Below are 27301 nucleotides of genomic sequence, written 5' to 3' on the forward strand. Positions count from 1 at the left end.
AAAGTGTCATGTGTCATGTTGAATTTATTTGTGTTTTTGCAATATTATACAGGTTGTTATTGTCCCTGAGATATGTCAGTAGCCTTCATTGACACATGTATTGTACTGTGTTGCTTATTTCAGTTCATTATGTCAGTAGTGCAAGTTCACTTGTACAGTGTATTGTTATAAAGACTTGTTTTCTATAGTTCCTTTCTTGATTGCAGATTTGTCACTCAAGTAAAAGAAATGCCAGTGTGTTTAAGTTGTGCAGATAACCATGTAGTGTTCATATTTTCAGTTAAAAGATGTTTTGTCCCGATTTGTTTAAGAAAAAAGACATTTGAAAGGATCCCCAAAATGGGCACATACCAAGTCTTCCAACCACAACATTTTAAGTATTCATCCTAACTTAAGATCAGTGACTAGTTTCATGGGGACGTTGAGATAGTGTTGATGAGTCTTACCTTGGACCGGCAGACATCATGACAATAACAATCCCTAAAGCAACAATTTCCTACAACCAGCAGGCAATGTCTGGCTGTCTGTACCAAGCATATAAAGGATACCCTTGCATGGAGAACTTGCATCACATTTACAGCCATTTGTCTAGCTGGCCTGTCCAGACCATCCAACTGTACTGGTCTGGTCTACCAATGCTGGAACATATTCTAGGTTAGATATGAAATGGCTAGCTCTACAGACATATCCAGCTGGTAGGACTTTGACTATGCATGCATATGATTTGGCTTCATGAGAAATATGGGTGGACATAAGGGTAATAAGATTGAAGATACTGATTTGCCCAATAATAATGATTCCACTATGGAAATAACAGAATTTATGTTAAGTGGAGGAAATACAGAGGATGCTGCTTCCTCCAGAATGCTCTCTTCCCCTGGCTGTAAATACATCATATAGAGTTAATGCCTTAATGGACACGGATGACTGACTCTTATTTTATCGGTCATCAAAGATTGCAGAGATTATAAGGCATCTGTTTGATAACATTTGTGACCCTGATAATTATCCAAGGTCTTCTTTCAGTCACTAGGTTATCAACCGCGTTCTCATCATACTGGTCAAAGTGGTATTCTGATGATTATAATTCTGATGTCTCTAGCTTGAACAAAGATATTACTGTTGTTAATGTGTCTTCTACACTTAACTATAAAGTGGGTAGACAAGTGGTCAACACCACATCAAAGTCAGGAATGTATTTTCAACTTCCCCCTTTGACTTCGCTTTCTCTGGTGGTCTCTCTTGGACAAGGCTTGAAATTGACCATGCTTGGAAAGTGTTAGGCCACATTGCCAAGGTTATCAGTTGGACTGCTCACCACATGGTTGGTTGGTTTGTTGAATTTTCTTTGTTTTCGCCCGACTGGGCATGTACGACACTTTATTCCAGCAAAGCTGGATGTTTAATTACTCCTGGGGGAAAGAATTAGAGCCTCATCCCTCAGGCATTTATGTGTTCAAGGAACACTGATTAATCTGGCCATCAGATCGTGGGACTAATTAGTCCCTAACGACCTGAATCTAGGGCTGTCATGAGTGGGATGAACCCAACACGCACTCATGAAAAAAGGATTGAAATTCATTTGCGATTGAACTCATGAGGTGTCAACCCAAGCAGTATGTAACATCTGCTACGTTTGTTCGACATTGATGACGTCACATTAGGACTGCTGGTTTTTTGACGGATGGAAATGGTTCCACATTATGGTGAATGACCTAAAACAGCCTCCTGTGATGGAGATTTGGTATGACAGGATACACTTCTGCACGGCTGAATTGCAGAGGTTAGGAAATAGGTGGCTCAGGAGTTACCCCTTCAGCTCTCCATACATTCCCCATCTCAACATGACCTCAATGACAGTCGTATCTGGGAGTAGAAAATCACCATCAGATTGCAGAGTCAGTGCTCAACAACAGCACTTTTTCCCAGATTTAGGTGGCCACGAGGGTGGGGAGAAAACAAGGTTTTTCCTCTCTCTGTCCTCCTCCTAGCCATCAATGACCTGCCATTCTCCCATCTACTATGGATCCTTCTGTGGTTGTGAGACTTATTCCTTTTAGCCAGATTTAAAGTTATTGTCCCAAATCGAATGGGTCATCCAATTAGTTTTTGGAGGGGCTTTAGATTTCATTCATTTAGCTCCCTCTTCTTTCATCATCCTTCATAATGATGCAGTCCCATGAAGGCAGACATTTTACAAAAGGAGCTCAAGCATCTATTGTTCAGGCAGGCAGTTGAGGTAGTACACAACAAGACTCCTTGGGTTTTTACTCAAACACTTTTCCAGATTATGAAAGCTAACAGGAAATTAAGACCAATTATAGATTTGAGCAGACTAGACCAGATTATTACAAATGGCTCTTCTGACAAGTGTTACCCTTTTCGGGTTGTTTAAATCATCAAATTAATCTCATCTGAGATCAGACTTTCTTCTCCAAAGGCAGGAAAGGAACTGGCTTTCAGCAGGTATGCCTTTAGAATCCCCATAACCAGAAATGACAATCTGCAGCAACACTAACTTGCATGGTGGGGGTGGGCACACTTGTTATTGGACTTTGTGACTGTCAGTGGCAAGTGGACATAGCAAGAGAAGGTTCTTCACAACCTCCTGCAGGTGAGAGTGTTTCTCTATGCCACCTGTGCTTGTGTTGGATGCATCCAAAGGAAGACTTGTACAAATGTCAGACAGCTCACTGATGGTGAACTACCACTGGAAACAAGCGGGAACAAAGTCAATGGATCTTTGTGCCATGGCTTGGAAATACCCAAGATCACATAAACATACAAGCCCAACATCATGGACAGGTTTCATGTCCTGACTGACTCATTATCAAGGAAAGGCCAGGTGCTTCATATGTAGTGGTCTCTCCATCCATCTGTCTTTCATTGGATCTGCTCCCTATGGGGACGGTCACTGATGGACCTATTTACAACAAGGTGGATCAATGACCTTCATCTCTCCATTCCCATGACATGTGGTACAGTGTCTTCTTAGTTTTGATTTACATTTGAGGTTCATAATTATGCTTCTGAAGACAAAGGGGTTTACAAACCTCTCACTGACATAACAAAGCAAGTAGTATTAACATATTGGCCTTATGTAAATTGCCACAAACAACAGATCATGAACACTGCTTGTTGGCATTAAATTTTTACAAGCACAATACAGCCCCATTCTTTGCCCCGCCCCCTTATTTGGACAGTCCTGTGGGTATGTGTCTAGAGATTGGAGCTTGCCTGAACTGAATTTGAGCTTGTCCCAGGCAGGTGGAATTTTTAATCTCTATCTTATTACTATAGTAGAAGGTAGGAAAGTAACAAAAAATAATAAAGTTTCATTGTCCCTTGTTCATCTTAGGTTTTACAGACTTTTTTGCTGAATAACTTTAGAAGTTTACCATGGCATTAGACGTTACACAGTGACAAGAAAAGGTTTTGTGTAAATTCAATATGTGATCCTTATTTTCTTGTTTTCTCTTGGCAGAGATGTTTGTTGTCTTGCAAGAACTATCTAGTTGTGTAACTGCAGGTCTCTAAAACATCCTATCTTATTATAAATAAATCCCTATAAGCTTGCAATATTTTGGATATGCCTCCAATAACACAAAGTGTATTTTGTTGGTGTCCCATCTACAGTGTGACCCCATTATAGCATGCTCCATTAAAACTTGAATTCAGATATTACAGTCATGGTGTGGCTCACAAATTTCATATACATGTATTTACTCTATTAGTGCTATACATTAGACATGAGTATATAAACAGTATGTTCCAATGCGTGGTTCTCTGAATAAAGTCAGATATTGTATGTGCCTTCTCTGTTTTCACTACAGGTGTATTTCTCAATATGCATCAATTTAAGATGGTAACTGCAAGTGAAGCACGTATTTTTGTGCCTGCATTTATTATCACCACCACCACCCAGCAAATTGTATGGTACATGCATCATTTTCTTCAGCTAACTGACCTGATTGTTTATTACATGGTTCATTTAATAACATGGTCAGGTTCTATGGCTCTCAACTACTGTGTTATAGCGGGGTCACACTGTACCAATCTATTACCCAAATTTGCTCCAGCAACTAGAGTTATCAGATCTTGTGGATGGCCTGCATATGGGTAAGGAAGAAGACTAGCTTTTTAGAGGTCAAGGTGCAATGGTACTGAATGAAAGAAGGAAAGTGGGTTCCACAAAAATAACTTTAGTTCTCTGCTATCTACAGCTACCAGACTTTAAAGATGCCTTGGTTTTGGGGTAAGGATGAACCCCTTTAGATTTTGGGGGTCAAGCATCACAGTCACTATGTCTGAAAGAATGGAAATGGTGTCAGCAAAATAACTCAAGTTCTCCACCATTTACAGTTACCAAACTTTGTGGACAGCTGAGTTAGGGAGAAGTCTATTGATTTGGGGTTCAACGGTCAAAGTGACTGTGACTGAAAATATAATGGTTTTAATTTACAAACCGGACTTTGGGTAGAATTTGTATGTTAATCTTCTTGAAATACTTGGTGTTCAGATGGTAATAATAGAAAGTGTAACCCTACATTTTTTTAATGACAATTTCCTTATAAAATCCTAATCTTATGTTATGCTCTCGAAAATCGCTGTAATTCTTTTCATCAGATTAGGCTTTCTGGGAATTTGGAAATTTACATGTATGACATTGTTAGAAATGATTTTGCTTTCCAGTATGACTAATTCCCCAAAGTTTAAGTCAAAGGTTGATGATCTGCAAAGAAGGCCGATTCATCCATCCCCAGAAAGCGATAGAAAAGAAAGAGAAGATAACTCGCATGCATGTGACTTGGACAAGGAAATCACCTTTAATTTTCATAAATCTGGTAAGTATGGTTTGCCTTAAATAGTTTGGATTAGGCAAGGAAAACTACTACTTGTCGCTGGGCTGAGTAGATGACTTTTAAGAAGTCAGGGCTATTGCTACTTCATGGCCTGTTTTAATTGTTCGTCATTGGAGGATGTTATGAGAGCTGCATTCTGGAGGTTGAACACTACTTTCACCTCCTTTTTCTTTCGGTCTTTGGCACACCAGAGTGAAGGTATTTGTTTCCTTGGGCCACATAAATAAAGCACTTCAGTCCCCCCCACCCCCCATTCAGCTGCCAACATGCATTACTTGACATCTCTTCTTTAGGGGTGATTATATTATATTTATACTAGATTTTTTTTTAGGCCAATGATCTGTAATGTACTTATATGGTACAATGGGAACTAATTTGGAATGTCTCTTTTTATGTTTATATATGTAATCGGTGACTGAACAGGCCAACAGGACAAATAAAGTTAGCACGGATTTGGCAGAGGAGCAGATTTTAAATTGTACTAGTTTGTCACCTTATTTTTTAAATTTATTTTATAGAAAGTGAGTGTTGTCATTAGTTTTCCTTTTCACTTTTTCCTAACAGAAACAAGTGCCTGCTTTTGTTTTGCATCTGCAGGAGGAATAATGTGATAGATTTGGTTGTTAGTCATCACTGCTTCCACACCCAGACTTGTTCTAGACGAGATTTTCCTTGCTCAAGGAAACTGCACTATTTCTTTTGTTTTGAAGATAATACTGTGATGTCTTCCTAGTTAACATGAAGACATGAAATTGCTAATAGTTTTTTTTTTAAAAAGCATTATTGTAGTGAAAAAAACAAAGGTCTCAGTGGCGAAGATGATTAAATTGATCAGCCCAAAATGTTGTAAAAGGACTAATTAAAATCACTGATAGCTAACGGGTAGTCTGTTTGGGAGTATTTTTGATAATTGTCATGGATGAGATTGGCATATAAACTATGATTGTCTGTAATCAGCATACTGGAAATACAACCAATGTGTCAACACACATAAAGGGCATACAAAAGATACAAAGACTATCAAGGTGATATGTGCATTGATAATGTATGGTATCATAGGCTGTGTATAGTGAATCGTAACGATACATGGACAAGAGGTATCCTTTTACCCTAATGATCATATTGGGTATCTTGCTTTAGTAAAATGGATAGATGATAATGAACATTTTAGATCCTGGATGAAACCTTGGAGAAGGGATTTGGGTTAAAGGTCACATTTTCATTGATGTTATGGTCCCTTCCGGGTAACCTGCACTCCATCTTCACCATTTGATGGAAAGTGGTTATAATTGGTGCAATTTTTCACAAGGATGCATACAGGACAAAATAGGATTTAAAATCCTGACTGCAGGTTGGAGGGGTGGGTGGATGGGATTGCAAATATTTGCATTGGCTTCCATAAATAGTATTAGAACTGTCTTGTAAATTTTACATCAAGGACATTCTGATGTAGCTATACATAAAATTGTGCAGGAAATATATGATATGAGTTGTATAATTAAATGTTTTTGTTATAGGGATTTACACTGTAAATTTAGCATAGGCTATATCTATCTGTCTGTCTGTCTGTCTGTTTATCTATCAGTTGATCGCATGCTCCATTATAACATGAATTCGGATATAACATGGTCGATTGATCGCACGCTCCATTATAACACGATTTCAGATATAACATGGTTGTGGCGTGGCTCCTGAAATTTTGTATACATGTATTTTTCTCATACATAAAAGAAATTCTTTCTTAAAAGTACGAAAAAAACAAAAAAAACTTTATTATCATTTTGGGGAAGAGATCATGCATGAATAATAAAAGATGATCATGGCATGGCTCCTGAAATTTTATATATTTTTCTCGTAAAAGTACCAAAAAAACATGTAAAATGTTTATTCTAGGATTACATGTGTCTTTGCCAATGTCGCCAACTGCAGTTTTTTTCATATTGGCAGCAAAATATACCATCTGGTGATTTTGCTTTATTGGCGACATTGTTGGCTGTTTAAACATGTATATACAACCATTGGTTTAAAGTGGAGAAATTCAGAGGCCCCACCCATGCCAGGAAGCTGCAACCTTCATATAAAATACACTGAAATTTATCTATTGTTACATGAACAATTTCTATGTCCATATTGACAAACTATCTTAACAGTGCATTGTTTCATCATAAACTGCTTATGTTGACATCAAGCATGAGTAATGTATGTTGTGAGATATCCACTTTTGTTGTTGTTGACGACATTTCTGGTAGCAGAGATCAACCGGACAAGGCATTATCTTGTAATCTATCTTTCAGCGGATTTTTGGCCGCTTGCTAGTAATTAATATATTTACATAGACTGACATTTGTATGTGGATGGTAAGTAAAATTCCTCTTCTTTTCACTCAGAATTAAATCCTTCAGAACACTGACATTTTCTGTGCTAATCCTTGTCATCAGATTACAACATGTGCATCTCTTGTTCTTTGACCTTTTGTTCAATTTCTGATGCATGCGTGGAAGGCAGCATCACTCCACTACAACAACAAATGTAAAAAAAACCCAACAAACAAACATCTTACTTGTAGGTCTATTCAGTAGGCAGGGAGGAACAGTAACTACAATCGACCAAATGATGGCTCAGATAAAATAGTTTACTGAAATTTCAAAGAAAACAGATTACCTTTGAAGCACCGATTGTTATGAAAACGTACTAAGCAGATGGGAAAAAAATATGTCTCAATCATGCAATACTGTTATTTGATGTTGCCGCCATAATAAGAAATGGGCATTTGTTTGGTTTTCCAAAGCTGTCCTTCAGCGGTGACTTCAATAACGAATGCACCCTTCATCAAAGAAAGCCAACTACAATCATCGATAAAACAATGAACTTTTCTTCAAAGGAAGTCAATAACAAACTTTCATAAAAGCAATGAAATCTGATGGATTTTTCATTTTCCAACGTGACTGGAACACATTTACTATGCCATGAAAGTTTTTTTTTTGCAGGGAAAACATTTATGCTAATGAATGCTACCAGCAGTGGCTTAAATCTAACTTTTACTACCTTGGGATGTACTGAAAAGTAATGTGCTTCATCATTTACGTGATGGTGCTGTTTTTCCACTGAATTCAGACCTATATGATCTGTGACAAAATTATTGAATATTTTTAACTGTGTGCATATTTTCGATGGAATTACTTCTATTTTGGATTCGTTGTATGTGATGAAATTTGTGGGTGAGTACACAGTGTTGATGCTCTATTCATGCTATACATTAGACATGTAGGGGGCTCCAAGTGGTCTAAAGCGCTCACCATTCTGGATCACTGCCATCTCACCTGTCTGCATGGGTTCAAGTCCAAGGCTTGGCTAGCGTGGGTACGTGGGAAAGTCTGCCAGTAGATTCTTGTGGGTCGGTGGTTCTTCCCTGGAACAACTACAACATTAGACATGTATATATAAACAGTTTACACGTATATGTCTTCTGTTTTCACTACAGGTGTATTTCCCATTTAATATGCACCAATTTAAGATGGTAACTGTGCCAATGAAGCATGTATTTACTGCCTGCATTTATTACCTACACCCACCCCACCCCACTCGCGCACATTATTTTCTCCACCTAACTGACCTGGTTGCTTATAACATAGTCTGGTTCCCAACTACTGTTACAGTGGGGTCACACACACACTATATATATATATATATATATATATATATATATATATATATATATATATATATATATATATATATACACACACATATACACATATACACACACACACACACATACACATTCTACTTTTTTGACATGATAATAAAAAAAAATGACTAAAGCAGTGTCAAATTAAGGTACAGATGGAAAATGAGTTTTAAATTCTGAAATCTCCATGTGAAAATTCCATGAAACTATCTTTTAAAATTATTATAAAATACATTTTTGCATTTGTATGTCTGTTGCTTTTCTGAGTTTTGATTTAATGACATTCTAAATTGATCCCATGTTTTTAAGGGTTGGTATAATCAACATAAGTAAACTAGAGATATAGGTTACTGCTTTGAATGGTAAAATATAGACAAGGTTTTTTTTAGTAATACTGGACGTCCTTTGGGAGTGTAGTATTACTCTGAAAAAAATGAGTGAAGACTTTCCCATAAAAATGCAGTAACCTTTTATTATATACTCGTTTGGTTTTCTACCTAAAGCTGAATTATAAAAAGAACACATTACAAGAAACAAAGTAGTTGAATCTATGCTGTATTCCAAAATAAATACACAACCGAAGATTCATCAGAACAAATATTAATGTGCACTGCCCAGAAACCTTTGAACATCATTTTCTGCTCTTCATTAGTTTCATAAACAATTCTTGTTTTGATCTACTTAAAATTGAAGATCATGTTATGATCAAACAACTTTTCCAGTTGGTCAGGAATTTTATTTTTCTGTCTTTCCAATTCAGTTCAATCAACTGCACCTGTATTTCTGTTCTGTCATTGATTGTTTGGAATTATAATGTGGGGAAAATATGAATTCTTTTAAATGGAATTATCAAAAAAATGATTTGGAATAATATATTAATTTTGTTTTGAGTGCAGTAAGGAGAATGTGATTTCAGTTGGAAATGTCAAAATTGCAGTAAACTTTTGTGATGAGTATCAAGTTTTGGAATCCATGACATGGGTCATGTCATGCAGAAGTAAGACAGTACATTTTGAGGAAATTCAGAATACATAAATACAAATATATTTATTGCCACTCTTATTACCAGCGAACGAAGATATGTTTATACCATGTCAATTGCATGCTCTTCTTAGATTGCTCCCAGCTATGACCTGTATGGCTTTTATCTATAGCCTAACATTGATTTGTATCAAAATATTTAGATCAGGAAAATTACAAAGCAACTGTTGTTGACCCTAAAGAGCACTGGTCATAGTCTGAACCATTCTATTTGCAAAAAGTTAATATTTTTCCTAAATAACTGTTTAAAAGATCAAAATTGTATTTGCAATTACTGCATCTCTCAAGTGTGTTGTGGGCACTGCAAATTTAACTTTAATTCATCTGCTTGTTTGAAAGATTCATTTGTGGCTCAGTGAACTCATCCACATCATTAACTTTATCATCCCTACTTTCAATCAGACAAAACAGGTTGTTTAGTTCATCCACAAAAAAATCTATTCAACTAAGAGCTGAAGCATTTATTAGATGAGCATACGTTAGTTTGTTTACAATACATGATCCTATTTTTAGATATGTGTCCTGCAGAATGAAGCTGTGTAGTGTGGAAAATACTGCACAATTCTGATAGTGTAAAGTTAAAAGAAATATAAGATCATGTAATAAAGGTTTATTTAATGATAATTTCCTATTCAGCTGCCGATGACGAGAGAGAAACAAGTGGAAGCACAGCCACATTTGAATCCTTTACAGCAGATTCATCAGTTTCTTCATCCTCCAATATAAAAGATGACACTTATGAACTCGAGTCTTCTCCAAATCCTCAGCTGGAATTAACTTCTAGTGTCCCAGGGGAGGTAACTCCATTGCAGATTCTAGCAGATCCTGATGCTGACAGTAGTTCTGTTGTATCCTCCATGCAAGTCAGTCAGACAGAGGCATCTGAGGTGGAGGTAGATGGAGAGAGTAAGGATAATGAGGAGGATAAAATGGAAATACAGGGAATGATTGAAACTGGTCAAGATGAAAGCAGTATGGTTACAGCTGAAACTGGTTTCCATTTCAAAGATTTTTCAGAGACTGATTCTAGGAATTTAGTTGAGCAACTCCCTGAAGGGAAAAATCTTCTTACCTCTAGGACTTCTGTAGAAATTAGGACAGCATTTCAAAAGCATGAGACTCTGACAGAATCAGTTGATAGTGGAGGTATTATTGGTAATAGGGAAAAAGTGCAGTCCCAGGAGGATGTATTGTCAGACAGTGGACAGATTTCATCTGCATTACTCATTGAGTCTGTAAAGAGAGAGAGGATATCAGCAGAGTCTAGCCCAGACAGGGAAATTGAGACCCAAACAGATGTTCAACAGGTATTAGGAACATGTTTCTTACGTATTTTCAGTAGAATCATAAAATATGCATTTTCCTTGCATTATGCTTTCATAATCTGTAATAGTCAGCTTTTGTATATTTCAAATTTCAAAAGCGTTTCACACCTATGGTATAAATACTTTAAAGCCCTTTAGCACAGACAAGGCCCAAGTTAAAATGTTATTATACCTATAAAAGTAACAGTGTCGGTGATTGGTACACAGAATGTCATATCTGGGAACAAAATATTGTGTAACCCATGTGTATGTTTCCCTTATTTGTTTTCCTCATTTAGATTCCCTCATGAAATTCTGTTTTAAATTATGTCTTGTTAAAGAGTAATGAATATGTATTGACAAGCAGTAGACAACATTGGCTGTATTCAGTAAGGGTGAAATGATTCATTGATATATCGATGCATCATTTCTTTTGCCGTAATAATACACATATCAAGACAAGAGAAAAATACTAAATGATACTTACCATTTATCAGTAAAACAAAAAAGACTATTGGGAATATTCTCTTTCTGTCTGCAAATTAACACAGACTAAAGGGGCTGGAAATCTTCCCTCCCCCCACCTTCCATGCTAATTATCTTAACCCAGCAGCATGTTCAGCAAATGTTCATTCCAAATGTGTTCCATTTATAATGAAGTACTTTGATCATCATTTAAAAACCACATTTATGGGAAATTTCTATGTTGAAGAGTATCTTGTCTACGTCAATTTGAAAGCTGCATTACTGGTGTGTCACACAGTGAAATATATTACATTGAAGTCTCATTGATGATTATTGCTTGTTTCAGTCCAGGTTAAATAATAACTTCCAAACAGGAATTAGTGTAAATTATACCCTGTATGATAAACAGGAGTACTGGGGCCCCGAGTGGCTGAGTGGTCCAAAGCGCTCTCCGTTACAGATCACTGCCATATCACCTCTCTCTGCCTGGATTTGAGTCTAGGATTCGGCTAACGTGGGTATGTGAGAAAGATCGCGAGTAGCTTCTCATGGGTCTGTGGTTCTTCCTGGGGTTTTCCTGGGTTCTTCCTTCACCAGTAATACTGGCTGCCATGCATAACCTATCGTGTACTGAAATATGGCGTTAAACCCCACAACAACAGCAAACAGGAGTACTGGCAAAGCAACAGAGAAATTTATGCAAATGTCATTAATTGAAATGTAAAGTACTTAAGCAGAGATGTTGTCAGGGTGTGCAATTTTGTGATTCATGCAAAATTTTTACAAATAATGAATTCACACACTTGGTGAACAGTGATGCATGAGAGCTCCTGCAAATAAGTTGAAAGTCCCGCTCTGAGAAAGTGGAACAGGAAGAAAGAGAGATATTGAAGTGTTCGGTAAATATTTAACTATGACCATTTCCTCCTCCACCTCCTTGTTTTCTTCTTCCCCCTTATTTTGGTAACAAATGTTTAAAGTCTCTTTAAATTGTACATGGGGAACAAATTTGGAATTTCGCTTTTTATGCAGAGTTGTTTAACCAGTGAGTCAAGATGAAAATGGAATAAATAAAATTAGTGCTTAATCAGCAATGGGGCAGATTTCAAACCGCTTAAGTTTATCAATCACCTTGTGACATTTATTTTTAAAAAAGATATACAATAGGTGTTGTCAAAAGTTTTCTTTCTTCACTAACAAATACAAGTACCTCTGGCCGCAGCAGTCTTTTGAATCTGCAGGAAGTACAGTGTGATATATTTTGTTGATATTCATGCTCATTCCCATTCTTGGGTTTGTTCCAGATGATATTTTCTTTGCATGAAGAAATTTATTTATTTCTTCTGTTTTGAAGATAACATCGTAATGTCTTCCAAGTTTAAGTTAGACATGAAATTGGTAATAAGATGTTTTCAGTGCATTCATGCCATGCAAACCAAATGGCCTGGTGGGTCTAGTGAGTTAAATGGAGCCACCATTAAATGGCCTAAATTGTTGAATAAAACTTGCTGACAACCAACAGACATTATGTTTGAAAATATGATAACTATATGTCTGTATGTAATCTGCATACATGAAATACAACCAGTATGTCAACATGCATAAAGGGGCACCACCTACAATTCCAAAGATGTGTATCATGAATCGTATCGATATGTGGCAGAGGTGTATTGTTTCACCCCTAGTATGACTTATGTTGGTGACAGACAGAGGAATGGGATAACACTGTAGTTCCACACAGCATCACAAATTTTATCAGGTCAATGTCATTAAATATAGCTAAAAGTAACTAATTTATTTTAAATGTTCTGTGAAATGAATTAGGTACTTTTAATTACATTTGATGATGTTGACCTGATAATTTAGTGAGTCACAGGTAGGATAAAATTCTGTGTGGAACATAATGTTGACTTGTGACTCTGTCCATTACAAACACAGCTTCTGAAAAGTCAGAAATGCATTCATTTTATTTTCCTACTCTACAGAGTTGTTTACAACATAATTTTCTCCACTCTAAGTGATCTCATGCAATGATGAGATTTGTTTATTAACAATTTTTATCAGTAAAATTTGCTCTAGTACTTACTTTTTCCTTCCATGCCACTGTCAGGTACTGGTAGTAATGCGCTGGTGTGTGGAAGATAAATATACATTAGACAGATTATTCTACCTTTTTTCTCCATGCTTTCAACAGCCATTTTATTCCATACAAAATGACACAAAATATACCCATTACTCATCCAGTGTACACAGCAAGTTTCCCACTATAAAGAAAATTATTATTTGACAATAAGCATCCTAATTATTGACTTTTGATAAATCCTATGCAAATTAGGCAGTTCAGCCTCAAAACTTACGTGCAGTAAAGAGCTCAACGTAAACTATTCCAGGTAAATGATACTTGGTATGTATGGTTGTATGCAGAAGTTTTTTTATGCCATTGAAGGAATTTTGTTCATTTTGCTAACTGTTTGATTTTTTTGGGTTGTCCATTAGGGGCATACATGTTTTACGTATGCAAGTCTGATTTTTGTTTAGTAATAACACATTAGTCATAAATGGTTACAGTGTGTTGAGGCAAATGGAGTAAATTGCCATGCCAAGGAACATATAAATAATGGTTGCTGACACAGCATGGTTTGGACTGGATTTGAAAACCCTCTCTTTAGGTACTAGAATCTTGTTGTGAGCCAAGCATGTTTACAAATGTAAAGATTTCCTCTATAACATGCCAACCAGTATCAAAAATAGTTCAAATAAACTTCCAACAACTACTCAAAAATTGCCCAATTGAATTTGACCATTTTTGGCAGAAAGTGTCCATGCACTGGAGGTTCTCAAAATGATGCCACAAAAAGAAGTTACCTACAAACCAGTATGGTTGTCATTTCTAAAACAAAGAAAACTTTGAAACAATCACTTGACAAAAATTGACAGCAACCTTAGAAGTTTACACAAATGATGCTGATCCAGTACATGTCCATTTTTGCAACAACAAAAAATATATATAACATTTTTAAATTGAGTCATAGAACTGGACAAAATTTGACAGGTTATTCCACATGAAAACAAATAATGCCTCTCTGCCATCCAATATGACTGTAATTGCTAAAAATAGAAAACTCTTGAAATGTCTCCTGTAATATTTCCGACAAGGATTGGACGGCATGCTTCCCAGTTCTTGCAGGTTTGTACAAATGATCCTAATTTACCAACCAAAAATTACTAAGAAAAGTTGAACAGTTTCATGATTTCTCCCCAAGCAGCACTCTGCAATTTTTTTAATGAAATTTGACAGAAAGCATCTTGGCATGAAGACCTTTTTTAAAAAGAAACAAATGATGTGGATCAGTTGTACAAAATGGCCACCATTACCAAAAATAGATAAGAAACTTTGAAAAATTTAATTAAAACTACTCAAGAAAATTTGACCACATTTCGCAGAAAGCATCGTGGTTAGAAGGCCTTGAAAGTTCTTATAAGTTGTACCAATCAACCATCTAATATTGCTGGCAATACCAAAATTATAGCTACTTGTTATGTATGGCCATATTATGTGCTTAGTTTGTGTCTATGATTAAGGGTTGTGTCTACCTGATTTTTGTTGTAAAAAAAGATGTTTACAGGAATTTGAGTTCAAGACCTGGCCTGGTTTACAGTTAAACTAGTTTTTTTCCTGGTGAAAATCTGTTATGTTGCAGTCAAGTGAAAAATGTGTATATTGAAGTTCAGTAAAGAAAATTTTAATTCCAGTTTTATGTTCAGTCTATGGAATTGTTTAAAGTCATGTTCATATATAATTTTAAAGGAATTATTTATTTAAATTATTAATTGGAATTACAAAGTGCTCATTGACTTTTTGAACCAAATCAATAATTGAGGACTCATTCAAAGACATTCCAGATTATATCATTGTGATACATCAAGACATTCAAATTTATTGGAATTAATTTGGAGCATTTTTTTCCTTTTTGACTTGTAATAGAACATTAGGATTATTTGTTATTTAATTTGCAATACAGTAAGTGCCTCTTAAATTTTCACTTTATAACTTAAATTGATTATTTGAATTTTACTCAAATTGTTGGTTTCACTTCCTTTTTGTTGCATGTTTTAAGACCTAGATTTGTAATACTCTTATTAAATGGCTTCTCAGAAAGTGCTTAACAGAGATTGATCAAATTCGTCTAATAGTATCCTGGTCTGTGACCTTTATATTTTATCTGTGAAGTGAAAACAGAGAAACTCAACATGAATCTTTTTTCCCAGTCAACAGATTTTTAAAAATATTTAATTGAAAAATAGTTATATGGACTCCATGTTTTCACAGGTTAATATGGAAAAGTTGTAGAACCTTGGATCTACTGGTATTACAAACAGAAGTTGATATTGTAGCTGTTTGCCTTCATAATGATCATGTCATCTTCTCTGTAGACCTAGAACCTCGCTAACTTTCCTATCTTTTCATTCTTTTCAGATTGTGAAGAAACAACATACTCCATCACCAAGACAAATGTCTCTGTTTCCCACAGTTCATATTGATGTCAAGCAAGAGGTTAATCAGTTAGAAGTTAAGAGAATCATGGAAGATAGTGATATAGATTTATTAGCCAAATTTGTACCAAAAGCGAAGTTGAAGTCCTTACCAAGAGATGAGAGCTTTCCAGTAGTTTCTTCATCTCCAACCAGGCGCAGACTTAATATATCCAGGGAGAAGTCTGAAAGTGACGGAACAGAACCACTTACACCAACCAGAAACAGGAGGCTTAGTAGTCCAGAAAAAGTCAAAGCTGAAAAGGTCTTGGATGTCTCCTCGGTGAATGTACCAGAGATTGAAACTGCTTTTGCTCAAGTGGAGGGTGAACCAGCAACCCCAACTCGGAAACAAAAAGTTGTCAGTAAAGCAGAGGAGGAAACCTCATTTCCCTCCACTCCAACAAGGTCTTCACACAGAAGCAAAAAAACAGAGAATGAGGATGAGACTCCAGCAACTCCAACTAGATCTTCAAGGAGACTCAGGGCTAAAAGGGCAGTTGAGATCATGGATGAACCGAAAGTTTCATCAATCTCGCCATCAAGGTCACCAAGGAGGTCAAAAGAAATGTATGCAGATTCGCAGTCTCCCACTTCATCTAGAAGAGCCACCAGAAGGACACTGGAAGTTGAGAGAAATGGCTCAAAGTCCTCATCAAGATCACCAGCTAAAATAACACCTGCCAGCTCAAGAAGAGGGACGGCAGCAGAGGAAGTTAGTGGTCTCAGCACTTCCAAGTCTCCAGGAAGAAAAACAAAGGATGAAACCAAATCTTCACCTAGTAAATCACCCCTCTTCAAGAAAACTCTTTCTCCTACAAAGTCTCCAGAAAAGAGAAAAATAGAGAATGACAAAAGCCCAGCAGCTGTTTCTCCAAAACTCAAGAAAACTCCATTGTCAGAGACTAAATTGACAGAAAGAGGAAAGAAATCCAAGAGCATGTCTTCCCCATCATATGTCACAGGTGATGTAAGAGAAGAGACTGTCTCTCCAAGAAAACCCTCTTGGCAAAGAAAGCAAAAAAATGATAGTCTTGTGGCCATGATAGGACAAGATAAAATGGTACAGGATACAACAACCCCATCAAGATCCAAAAGAAGAGGAACCATTGCACCTGAAGGACAGACAAGTCCTATGTCATCCCCATCTAGGACTTCATCCAGGAGAGGTAAAGCAAAGGAACATTCATCCCAATCTCCATCTCCCAGAAGATCTACAAGAGGGGCCAGTAACAGGGAGTCCATATCACCTTCTCCAAGGGTACAAAACACTAGGAGTACCTCACCTTCAAAATCTCCACAGAGGTCTAAATCATCAGAGAAAGTTTCTGTAATAATACCCAAGTCAGCGAAATCGCCAGAAATAAATATTGAAGAACAAACAGATCAGAGTGATGTTGCAAGGACTCCACCAAGATCCACCAGAAGAAGGAAAGGCGTTACTCCTGATAAAGCAGGCATTGAAACACCAACCAAGGTCACAAGAAGGAGCAGAACAATTGAGGAGTCCTTAAAGAGTACATCTTCTAGAAGAACTAGAAGAAAGGTAGAGTCTGAGGAGACAACTTCTACCGATGATGAAAAGCTTTCTTCAAGTCCTCCCAACATTGTAACTCCAACTCGTTCCACCAGACCTGGCAAAGCTTTTGTGAGCATCACAATCACACCAACAAGGAGATCAGGAAGGTTGAACAAGGATGAAAGTCTTTCCCAGGAAAGGGAGAGTAGTGAATCACATCCAGCTACACCCCAAAAGGGCAAGAGGGACTCTAGTCCAGAAAATGAAAGAAAGCAGGATGCAGATGTTACACAGGCAAAAGATGTTAAAGAATCAAGAAGTAGAAGAACCACTCCATCTCGATCTGTAAAGAAGCAGAAACAGGAAATACCTGTAAAATCATCATCTTCAGAGACAGGTAAATAAGATATGCACACAAACAATTATTAAAAAAGTTCATAACTATTGAAAACGGTTACTTGTTGTTGTAGGGTTTAACACCATTTTCCTGCACAAGATAAGCTATATACATGGCAGCTAGTATTAATGGTGGATGAAGAACCTGGGAAATAGAATAGATGAACTGAGAACCTAGAGCTTTAAGGCTTGGCTGTTAATAAGAAAACAGTTTTTAGCTGTATTGGTCATAGACCAGAAGAGCTAAGGGATTGTCTGTGGTCTGCCATCCATCCATTAGCACAGTTTTCTTATTGCTACTTCTCCTGAACTACTCGTATCATTGCCAATAAACATTAGCAATGCTTTTTCAAGGTCTAGTTGGTCGAGAATGAAAATGTTGTAATTTGAACAGCCAATGTGGCATCCACAACATCGACAACATACAAGTCCTGTTATTGTTACTGCTTATTAAGGGATGGTCTTATCAACATGGTGTTTTCACTGAAAGACTTTATGATGTCTGCTTGTTTCTAAATGAAAGTGGTACCAAATCTGGTAACAAAGATAGCCACCATGACATCCATCCTGAAAATCCTGTTTCATTACTCCACCTGAATGGATGGCCATTTCAACATGGAGGTTTTCACATAAAGACATGGCCCTAAATGAAAATGGTGGTGATCTGATGCCCAGTATAGCTACCACAACAGTCATTTTGACAGGTTTTGTAATTGTTACTCGTCATGAACAAAAAGGTCATATCAGCATGGAGGTTTCACCAGAAGACATCTCAGGTCATAGCTGAAAGTAAATGAAAATGGTTTCAATCCAACATGTCAGCAGTCTTGAAAATCTTGTTGCTGCTGATACTAAATGAAAGTCATTTTGACATGAGTTTATCATAAAGTCATATTGGCATAAGTTTGTCATAAAGTCATATTGGCTTGAGCTTGTCATAAAGTCATATTGGCATGAGTTTGTCATAAAGTCATATTGGCATGAGTTTGTCATAAAGTCATATTGGCATGAGATTGTCATAAAGTTATATTGGCATCAGTTTGTCGTAAAGTCATATTGGCATTAGTTTGTCATAAAGTCATTGACATCAGTTTGTCATAAAGTGATATTGGCATCAGTTTGTCATAAAGTCATATTGGCATTAGTTTGTCATAAAGTCATTGGCATCAGTTTGTCATAAAGTCATATTGGCATGAGTTTGTCATAAAGTCATATTGGCATGAGATTGTCATAAAGTCATATTGGCATGAGATTGTCATAAAGTTATATTGGCAATAGTTTGTCGTAAAATCATATTGGCATTAGTTTGTCATAAAGTCATTGGCATCAGTTTGTCATAAAGTGATATTGGCATCAGTTTGTCATAAAGTCATACTGGCATCAGAGTCATATTGGCATCAGTTTGTCAGCTGATTCTGATATTTACTTGCATTTAGTACAAATGAAAATGGTTTCTATCTGACTTGGAAAATGGCTGCCGCAATGAACATGCTGAATATCTTGTTGCTATTTCTCCAGAATGGAAGTTCATATCAACATGGTGTTTCGATCAGGAGTCTGCAAGTGGAGTCGAGTTTGTCCTAAATTAAAATGGTAATGATCTTGCATCCAGGTTGGCTTTTGTAGTGGCTAATTTGAACAATCTTATTGTTCAAGAATATCAGAGATAGTTTCAACACTCGGCAATTAAAAGAAAGAAATGGCCTAATTTTAAATTTCTGGAAAAAGAATTTGGCATAATAGAACATCAGTTCATTCAGGGTTCTTTTGTTTCATTACAGCTTTGCAATCATAGTGGCCATTTTATTTGAAAATGTTAATTAAATCTCATTATTAATAAATAATAGAGAAGTTTTAGGTTGGTAATGAACACAACATACTTTTCGGCTATTTTCATTTTATTTGTTTTGTATGAAACTGTATTTAGGTTCTTTGTCTAAATACTTCACATGTTTTAAGACTTCTAAATATATGTATTATACTCATTTGGCTATTAAAACATTTTTTTTTTTTTTGGAACATTTATTTGATATGTAGGTTTGGATTATTTGGATTGAAGTTGGGGGCCATTTCGTATTGGATGTTTGCAGTGCCTGAAATTTTAGGGGTCAGATCATCTTTTCTAAGGAATAAATGCACATTGTTTTTACCAATCAGTGGCTTGTTTAATTAATGTATATACATATATATATATATATATATATATATATATATATATATATATATATATATATATATATATATATATATATATATATATTATTGGGAAGCAGAAATTTCAATATACTGTAGTGCTGTTTTTTAATTAATAATGTTACCATTAATATTTTAATTTACAATGAGTTCAAGTACAAAAAAATATTTACTGTCTGCTCACACTTTACATGGGATTATCTACTTGCAGATAACAATCTGCCACTGTAGTGTTCCACTTTTCCAGTGCATGGGATTATCTACTTGCAGATAACAATCTGCCACTGTAGTGTTCCACTTTTCCAGTACATGGGATTATCTACTTGCAGATAACAATCTGCCACTGTAGTGTTCCACTTTTCCAGTACATGGGATTATCTACTTGCAGATAACAATCTGCCACTGTAGTGTTCCACTTTTCCAGTACATGCAATGGGATGGTACGTTTGTCTTTCTTTAGATGGATTCTCTCAATTTAATTTAATAGATATTTATGATGTTTGATTTTGATTTTAGTATGGTTGTGCAGTAGGACCTGGAGTTTGTATTCATCTGTTCAATAGATTGGGAATACAGGGTGAGAGAATGTTTAAGGAGGACTGGGAGTAAAAGTGAAAAACTTAAAAAATATGCTGGAACAATGCTGCCTTGAAGTTATGACAGCTTTGAAACAAATGTACAGCATCACCTTATTAATGATAGCTAAGCTCATTGCCTCAGACACATGTTTTCTCATTCAGACCAGGATGTCAGTCAGCCATCAGACTTTGTCTTCTCAGAACCAATGCAAGTAGAGGGAATTGCTGTGGGTAAGGAAGTCAATTTGTCATTAATACTTCAGCATGATCTTTGTCATTTTATATGGTATTTAGCATTATATCCATCGACTCCATGCTTTCTATACATCTTTTAACTGTCTATCCATCGACTCCATGCTTTCTATACATCTTTTAACTGTCTATCCATCGACTCTATGCTTTCTATACATCTTTTAACTGTCTATCCATGGACTCCATGCTTTCTATACATCTTTTAACTGTCTATCCATCAACTCCATGATTTCTATACATCTTCCTTTTAACTGTCTGTCCATTGACTCCATGCTTTCTATACATCTTCCTTTTCATTGTCTATCCATCAACTCTATGCTTTCTATACATCTTCCTTTTCATTGTCTATCCATCAACTCTATGCTTTCTATACATCTTTTAACTGTCAATCCATTGACTCCATGCTTTCTATACATCTTCCTTTTAACTGTCTATCCATCGACTCCATGCTTTCTATACATCTTCCTTTTAACTGTCTGTCCATTGACTCCATGCTTTCTATACATCTTCCTTTTTATTGTCCAGTGATGGACAGGAAGACATGTAATATTCACTTGAAATGTGCATTAAATAAAAACATGCTCCAAGTTTCTGTCTTTAAAATTCATTGGCTCCCAAAATAGATTCTTAATTTGATGCAGTCTTTGCTTTTTTCAATAGTTCAGTAGGGGATTGGAAGGTAATGCAGGTGTCATTAGTGTTCATCTTTGCACTCACTGTATATAGACTAGATGTTACTGATGTCCAAACTTTCCAGCTGGATTTTGGAACAAATCCTGGTCAGAAGTAAGTTGTTCATGACAACTTGGTAGGCCTGGAGTTTTGAAATGTATTTTTCTGGGCTTTGCTTATTTTGCAGATCGTGTATTGCTTCCTGAATTGTACTCCTCAAAAATAACTGACACTTAAACACTATTCTTACAACTGAAATAATCATGTTTTGCATTTATATATATGGGGTAAAAACCCAACTTCAGGAGAAATGTTGCTGCTGATTACAAGTTACAACAACATTGTCCTTCAAAGCAGTGATGTCTAATGACATCATTTGTTCAGCATGTCTCTTTGATGTGCTCAACTTGAGATGAATTTGGTCTTTCTACTTTGTTTACTTTACCTATACAATTAGCAAAATGGACCCTCCCACAGTAGAATTTGACTGGTGACATCACCCAAGCAGGCCCAGCTAATGCCAATCAAAAAATTTATCTCTGAAAGGTGTCTGTTCATCTATGATCACTTAACTTTTAATTGCCTCCATATCAGCTGTATGTTCTGAGGATAGGCTTAGCTGAGCTTGGGACAGGACTGTTTACTGTTCATACAAACTTATTACAGGGATAATTACATCACAGTGGTCCAGTAATTCTTTTTTAGTTGAAAAATTGGAAGATTCCAGTAAATCGCATTGTTCAAAGGGGGATTTAGGAGTCCAAAATAATGTTTATAATAATAATAATAATAATAATAATAATAATAATAATAATAATGCTTTATTTATAGAGGGTGACTCATTAGTCAAGGACTATTCTCCCTTGAGGCCCTCTTAAGGAGAGTATAACAATGCACATTATATGAAGATGGCAATAATTACTGTTTATTTTAACATGTTTAGTATTAAAATACTAAATTCCATTATCTGTTAGAAACACATACATGCTCATGATATCTTTTCTTAAATACTCTAATTTTTTCAGCAGATTTTACATGTAGTGGAAGCTTATTCCACAGAACTGTACCAGAGTATTGAAAACTCTTTTTAAATTGCTCTGTTCTTGGTTTTGGTATTAGAAGGTTTCCATGTGATATTGATCTCAACTGGTATCGTGCTGAAAAAGGCCTGAATAAGTCTTGAAGATACTCTGGTGCAGTTCCATGTAGACATTTATATAAAAGAACTGCCTTGTGAAAATCTATCCTGTCATATATTGTGAACCATTTGAGTTCTGTAAATAATGCTTTTGAGGGATGATCAACAGATGCATCTAAAATTACATGTGCTGCTCGTTTCTGAAGTTTATAAATCCTGTCAAGCTCAGATTTGGCACAGTTTCCCCATACATTAGAACAATAATCCATTGTTGGAAGAATATATGACTTGTAGTATAGATTGCGAGTTTCCATAGGTAAATATTTCTTGATTCTGCTGAGTAGGGCAATTTTGGATGACAGTGTTTTACAAAGCTTATCAATATGGTCATTCCATAATAAATTATTATCTACAGACACACCTACAAGCCTTTCATGTTTGACATTTTCTAATGGATGATTATTTATTGCAAGAGACAGTTTTGGGTTCCCTGACTTGTGTAGCTTTTGTGATGTCACCAAAATCATACATTTTGTTTTACCTTCATTAATTACCATCCTATTTTGTTGTGCCCAGTTTTGGACTCTGATAAGGTCTGAGTTTAATTTCATTTGGATAACTTCAGTATCAGAACTAGATGTTTACAAAGTTGCATCATCTGCAAACAAATCTGTGTTTGTGGATTCATTATTTAATGGTAGATCATTGATATAGATAAGGAAGAGGAGAGGGCCCAAAACTGAGCCTTGAGGGACTCCTGAATAAATAGTGCGAGTTTGAGAGCTAATATTGCCAATGCTTACTTGTTGAGACCTTTGGTTTAGGTATGATCTAAACCAGTTTAAAGAAGGATTGTCAAATCTGTAACAGTTCAACTTTTGCAGCAGAATTTCATGATCAACAAGATTAAAGGCTTTCTTGAAGTCAAGGAAAACAATCCCAGTCATATGTCCATTATCCATTTCCTTCAGCCAAAGATCAATTAATTTGGTAAGTTCTGTTTGGCACGAGTGGTACTTTCTAAATCCTGATGGAGCTTTATGAAATAGAGAGTATGTTTCAAAAAATTTATAGACCTGAATGGCTACATGCTTTTTAAATAGTTTTGACAATACAGGTAGAATTGATATTGGTCTGTAATTTCCTGGATCCTCCTTTTCTTCTTTCTTAAAGATAGGTGTAACTTTTGCACATTTCAATGTTTCTGGAAAATTACCACTCATTATACTTAAATTTATGATATGCGTTAGTGACTTTGATATTACTGGTGCAGCAATTTTAAGAATTTGTGGACCAATACCATCCAATCCAGAGGATTTATTAATATTAACCTTAATTAGCATATCAAAAACATCAGCTTCACTAACATTAGCTATTGAAAAATAATTATCATCAGGAATTTTAGCTTTTATAAATAATATAAGAGCATCAAGTTCAATTGGGATATTAGTCTGATTCTGAATACTCTTACTGGAGATGCTTATGAAGAAATTGTTGAACATTTCCACAATGTCTTGCACAGATGTTGCTATATCATCATTTTGCTTAAGTCTAGGGGGAAGACAACTGTTCTTGTGTGGGTTCAGCTCTTTTAGATGCTTCCACAATGTTTTGGTACTCTTACTTTCATTAATAGCCTGTTTATAGTGGTTCTCTTTTGCCTTATCTATCATGTGCTTAGTTTTATTTCTCCACTTTTTATAGCTTTTCATGTCTTTTTTCTTGTGGAAATTATCTCTTAGGTGCCTAGCCTCATGTGATATGGGATGTTCTGGCAGGTGTGAATATCGTTGTTTGGGGGCAGACTTAACATCCATGCAATGTTCAGATTTGAAATAACTCATGGAGGCAAACAGTATCAATTTCAGTGTATGAAAAATTATATGTAAAAAAAATAATTATCATTTAGTGGTTTTGTTGTTATTAGTGAATGAGAGAGAGAGAGAAAGAGGATTATGTCCCAGTGTGCAAGCTCATCTGCATTCATAGCATATGTAGCTGTTATGTTGTTTAATGTTGGCAAAATGATTAAGATGGTTTGAACATATATTAGTTATTGGTAAATTGTATGCAACGATATGTGACCACATTGTCAAGAAATTAAGTGAAACTTGTATTTTTACAGCAACAATAATCTCATTATCAAATTGCAGTAAAAAATAAAGGACTTGCAATCACGTTTTAGTTAATGTGCATGAGTGTGTGTCCATGCGTGTGAGAGATGAAACAAATTTTGTTCAGTCTACAAGACCACATTTATTCAGGGTGGTTTTTATTTGTAGCTTTTGCAAAGAGAAAAAAAAACTATTTTTGTATTCCATTATCAATAAACACCACTAACTGAACAGTTCATTCTTGTATTAATTACAATGTACATTGTCACAACAACCACATGGCTATGCAGTGTTATTTACACGGTAATTAAACATGCTTAGTGCTTTGGTTATCCAGTTGAAACCAGATTGATGGCAAGAATGGAAAGAAGAGGTCAAATCAGCAAGGCTGCCAGTAGGGAAATGAGGCTCTCATTAGGGAAATGAAAATCTGTCAATGTGCTATTGAAGCCGTTGTCCATATGGCAAATGTTACAAGGTTAAGCAGTCATATGCATCAGTTGTTATTCAAACTCGCCAATAAGAAATGTGTGTGGTGTTTTGTTATGGTGACGGACTTAATATGGAGAACTAATTAATGATAGTACTGAAAGGTATGGTCCGTGAAATAATTTGCTAATAAACGCCAGTAGATATCGTAATGACAATAAGAGAGCTTATGCACATGGGCACCCGCAGGATTTTTTGTGAGTGGGGTGTCAATCATTCAGGGCTGGGAGAGTCAGTATAGTAAGCAATTATTATTTTTTGTAAAAACAAAAATGGCAATTCAGTATTTTCAGTATTTTTTGCAAATGTTGATCTTATTAGTAGAAATTTTATGTCCGATAATATAATGGATTTTTTCAAAAAATACAAAGTGATATGTACAAAAACATTATGATACATTTAAATATTTTTTTGATAACTGGATTATGAAAAATTAAAGGGTACGAAAAAATAGATGAAATACATTATGTTCAGATTTGAAATATAACTCATGGGGGCAAACTAAACATCCATGCTATGTTCAGATTTGAAATATAACTCATGGGAGCAAGCATAACATCCATGCTGTGTTCAGATTTGGAATGTTACTCATGGGGACAAATTTAACATCCATGCTATGTTTAGATTTGGAATGTAACTCATGGGAGCAAACATAACATCCATGCTGTGTTCAGATTTGGAATGTAACTCTTGGGGACAAATTTAACATCCATGCTATGTTTAGATTTGGAATGTAACTCATGGGGGCAAACATAACATCCATGCTGTGTTCAGATTTGGAATGTAACTTATGGGGACAAACTTAACATGCATGCTATGTTCAGATTTGGAATGTAACTCTTGTAAGTAGGCCTAACATCCATGCAACTATTTTAAGATTCCAGTAGAGCTAGGAAAAATAGCTGCATAGGTTTCTTGCATATTTTGCCAGGAACAAGAAATAGGTTTCTTGAAATAATGGTTTTATTTCAACTTTGGATGGGCAATAGAATATCTGACAAGCCGATTTTGAAACCTTTTTCCTCCCATTTCATAAGCCTCAAATGGAACATGATTAAGTTATGCAGATAATTGATTTGAATTATGGTCTTAGTTCAGAGTGATATCTCATTATTACATTGAAAACCATTGCCCTTTAAAGTGTCAGATAAATAATTGTTTTACACTAATTGTTCACACTAATACATTGCAGACCACCACCCTTTAATGTATGTGATAAATAATTGTTTTTTTATTATCGTGGTTTTCAAATTTCAAGGTTTGGATAAAAAGTATCCGTTTTTGGTACCTAATTTCATGGATCTATCATTCACACATATATGATTATATTGACATTCATAATCCGCAGTAATTACGTTAAGTTATTCAATGCTAACATCTGGCATAAATGTGGTGTGATCTTAAAGAAAATGACAACTTCTTTTTCAACACACATCTGAGTTAACACATTAATATCACCATCATTATCTTGAGGTTCTCTTAAAGACCGCTATCAAAGCATAAAGTTCTCAAGAATTATGGATTAGGCACCTGAACAGTGCCAGTGATTGTAAATCTTTTTTGTTTGAAACAATCCTGACAAAATTGACCCATGTGAAACCTGTGTTGCTGGGTGACCTTGACTGTGTCCAAAATTGGATGCATAATGCTTGTGTTATTTGTCCTGGTTTATGATGGCTGGTGCTGATGGAATTGTTGTAACATAATTCCAATTATTATAAATCAACCAAATTCTCTGCAGTCTGATTGGTTATTAACAGTCACATGATACTGGTCAAGAATTTTTATGCATCAGTAAATTCTGTGGACTACTTTGGTTCCAAGTTTCCAGGTAATTTTATGTGAAGCTTTATCAATACCAAAGTCTTGCGCCATAATAATAACAAGCTCCACCCACCCACCTTTGTGATTTATGACTAAAATATGCAACCCCTATTAAAATTGCCAAATAGAAGTTAAAACAGTATAGTTGCAAAGTCATTCCTGCATTTCAACACTCACATCTTTTACTAAAGAAAGCATATGGCAGGTTTTACAAGCCAGTCCTATGAAATTAT

The 27301-nt window shown here is 35.7% G+C and overlaps 1 protein-coding gene across 1 annotated transcript in view; it reads left to right on the plus strand.

Moving 5' to 3' along the window:
• The window catches only part of LOC149781207 (uncharacterized), a 170457-nt gene that overhangs the window by 132151 nt on the left and 11005 nt on the right, over nucleotides 1–27301 (plus strand). The window contains exons 31-34 of the mRNA XM_089935274.1: nucleotides 4693–4844; nucleotides 10228–10898; nucleotides 15838–17809; nucleotides 20742–20810. Coding sequence (XP_089791400.1) covers nucleotides 4693–4844; nucleotides 10228–10898; nucleotides 15838–17809; nucleotides 20742–20810 — 2864 coding nt within the window. The remainder of the gene's footprint in view (nucleotides 1–4692; nucleotides 4845–10227; nucleotides 10899–15837; nucleotides 17810–20741; nucleotides 20811–27301) is intronic.

This window comes from Sinohyriopsis cumingii, chromosome 15 (genome assembly GCF_028554795.1).
Source record: "Sinohyriopsis cumingii isolate HCF-2022 chromosome 15, ASM2855479v2, whole genome shotgun sequence".
Classification (NCBI taxonomy): Eukaryota; Metazoa; Mollusca; class Bivalvia; order Unionida; family Unionidae; genus Sinohyriopsis; species Sinohyriopsis cumingii.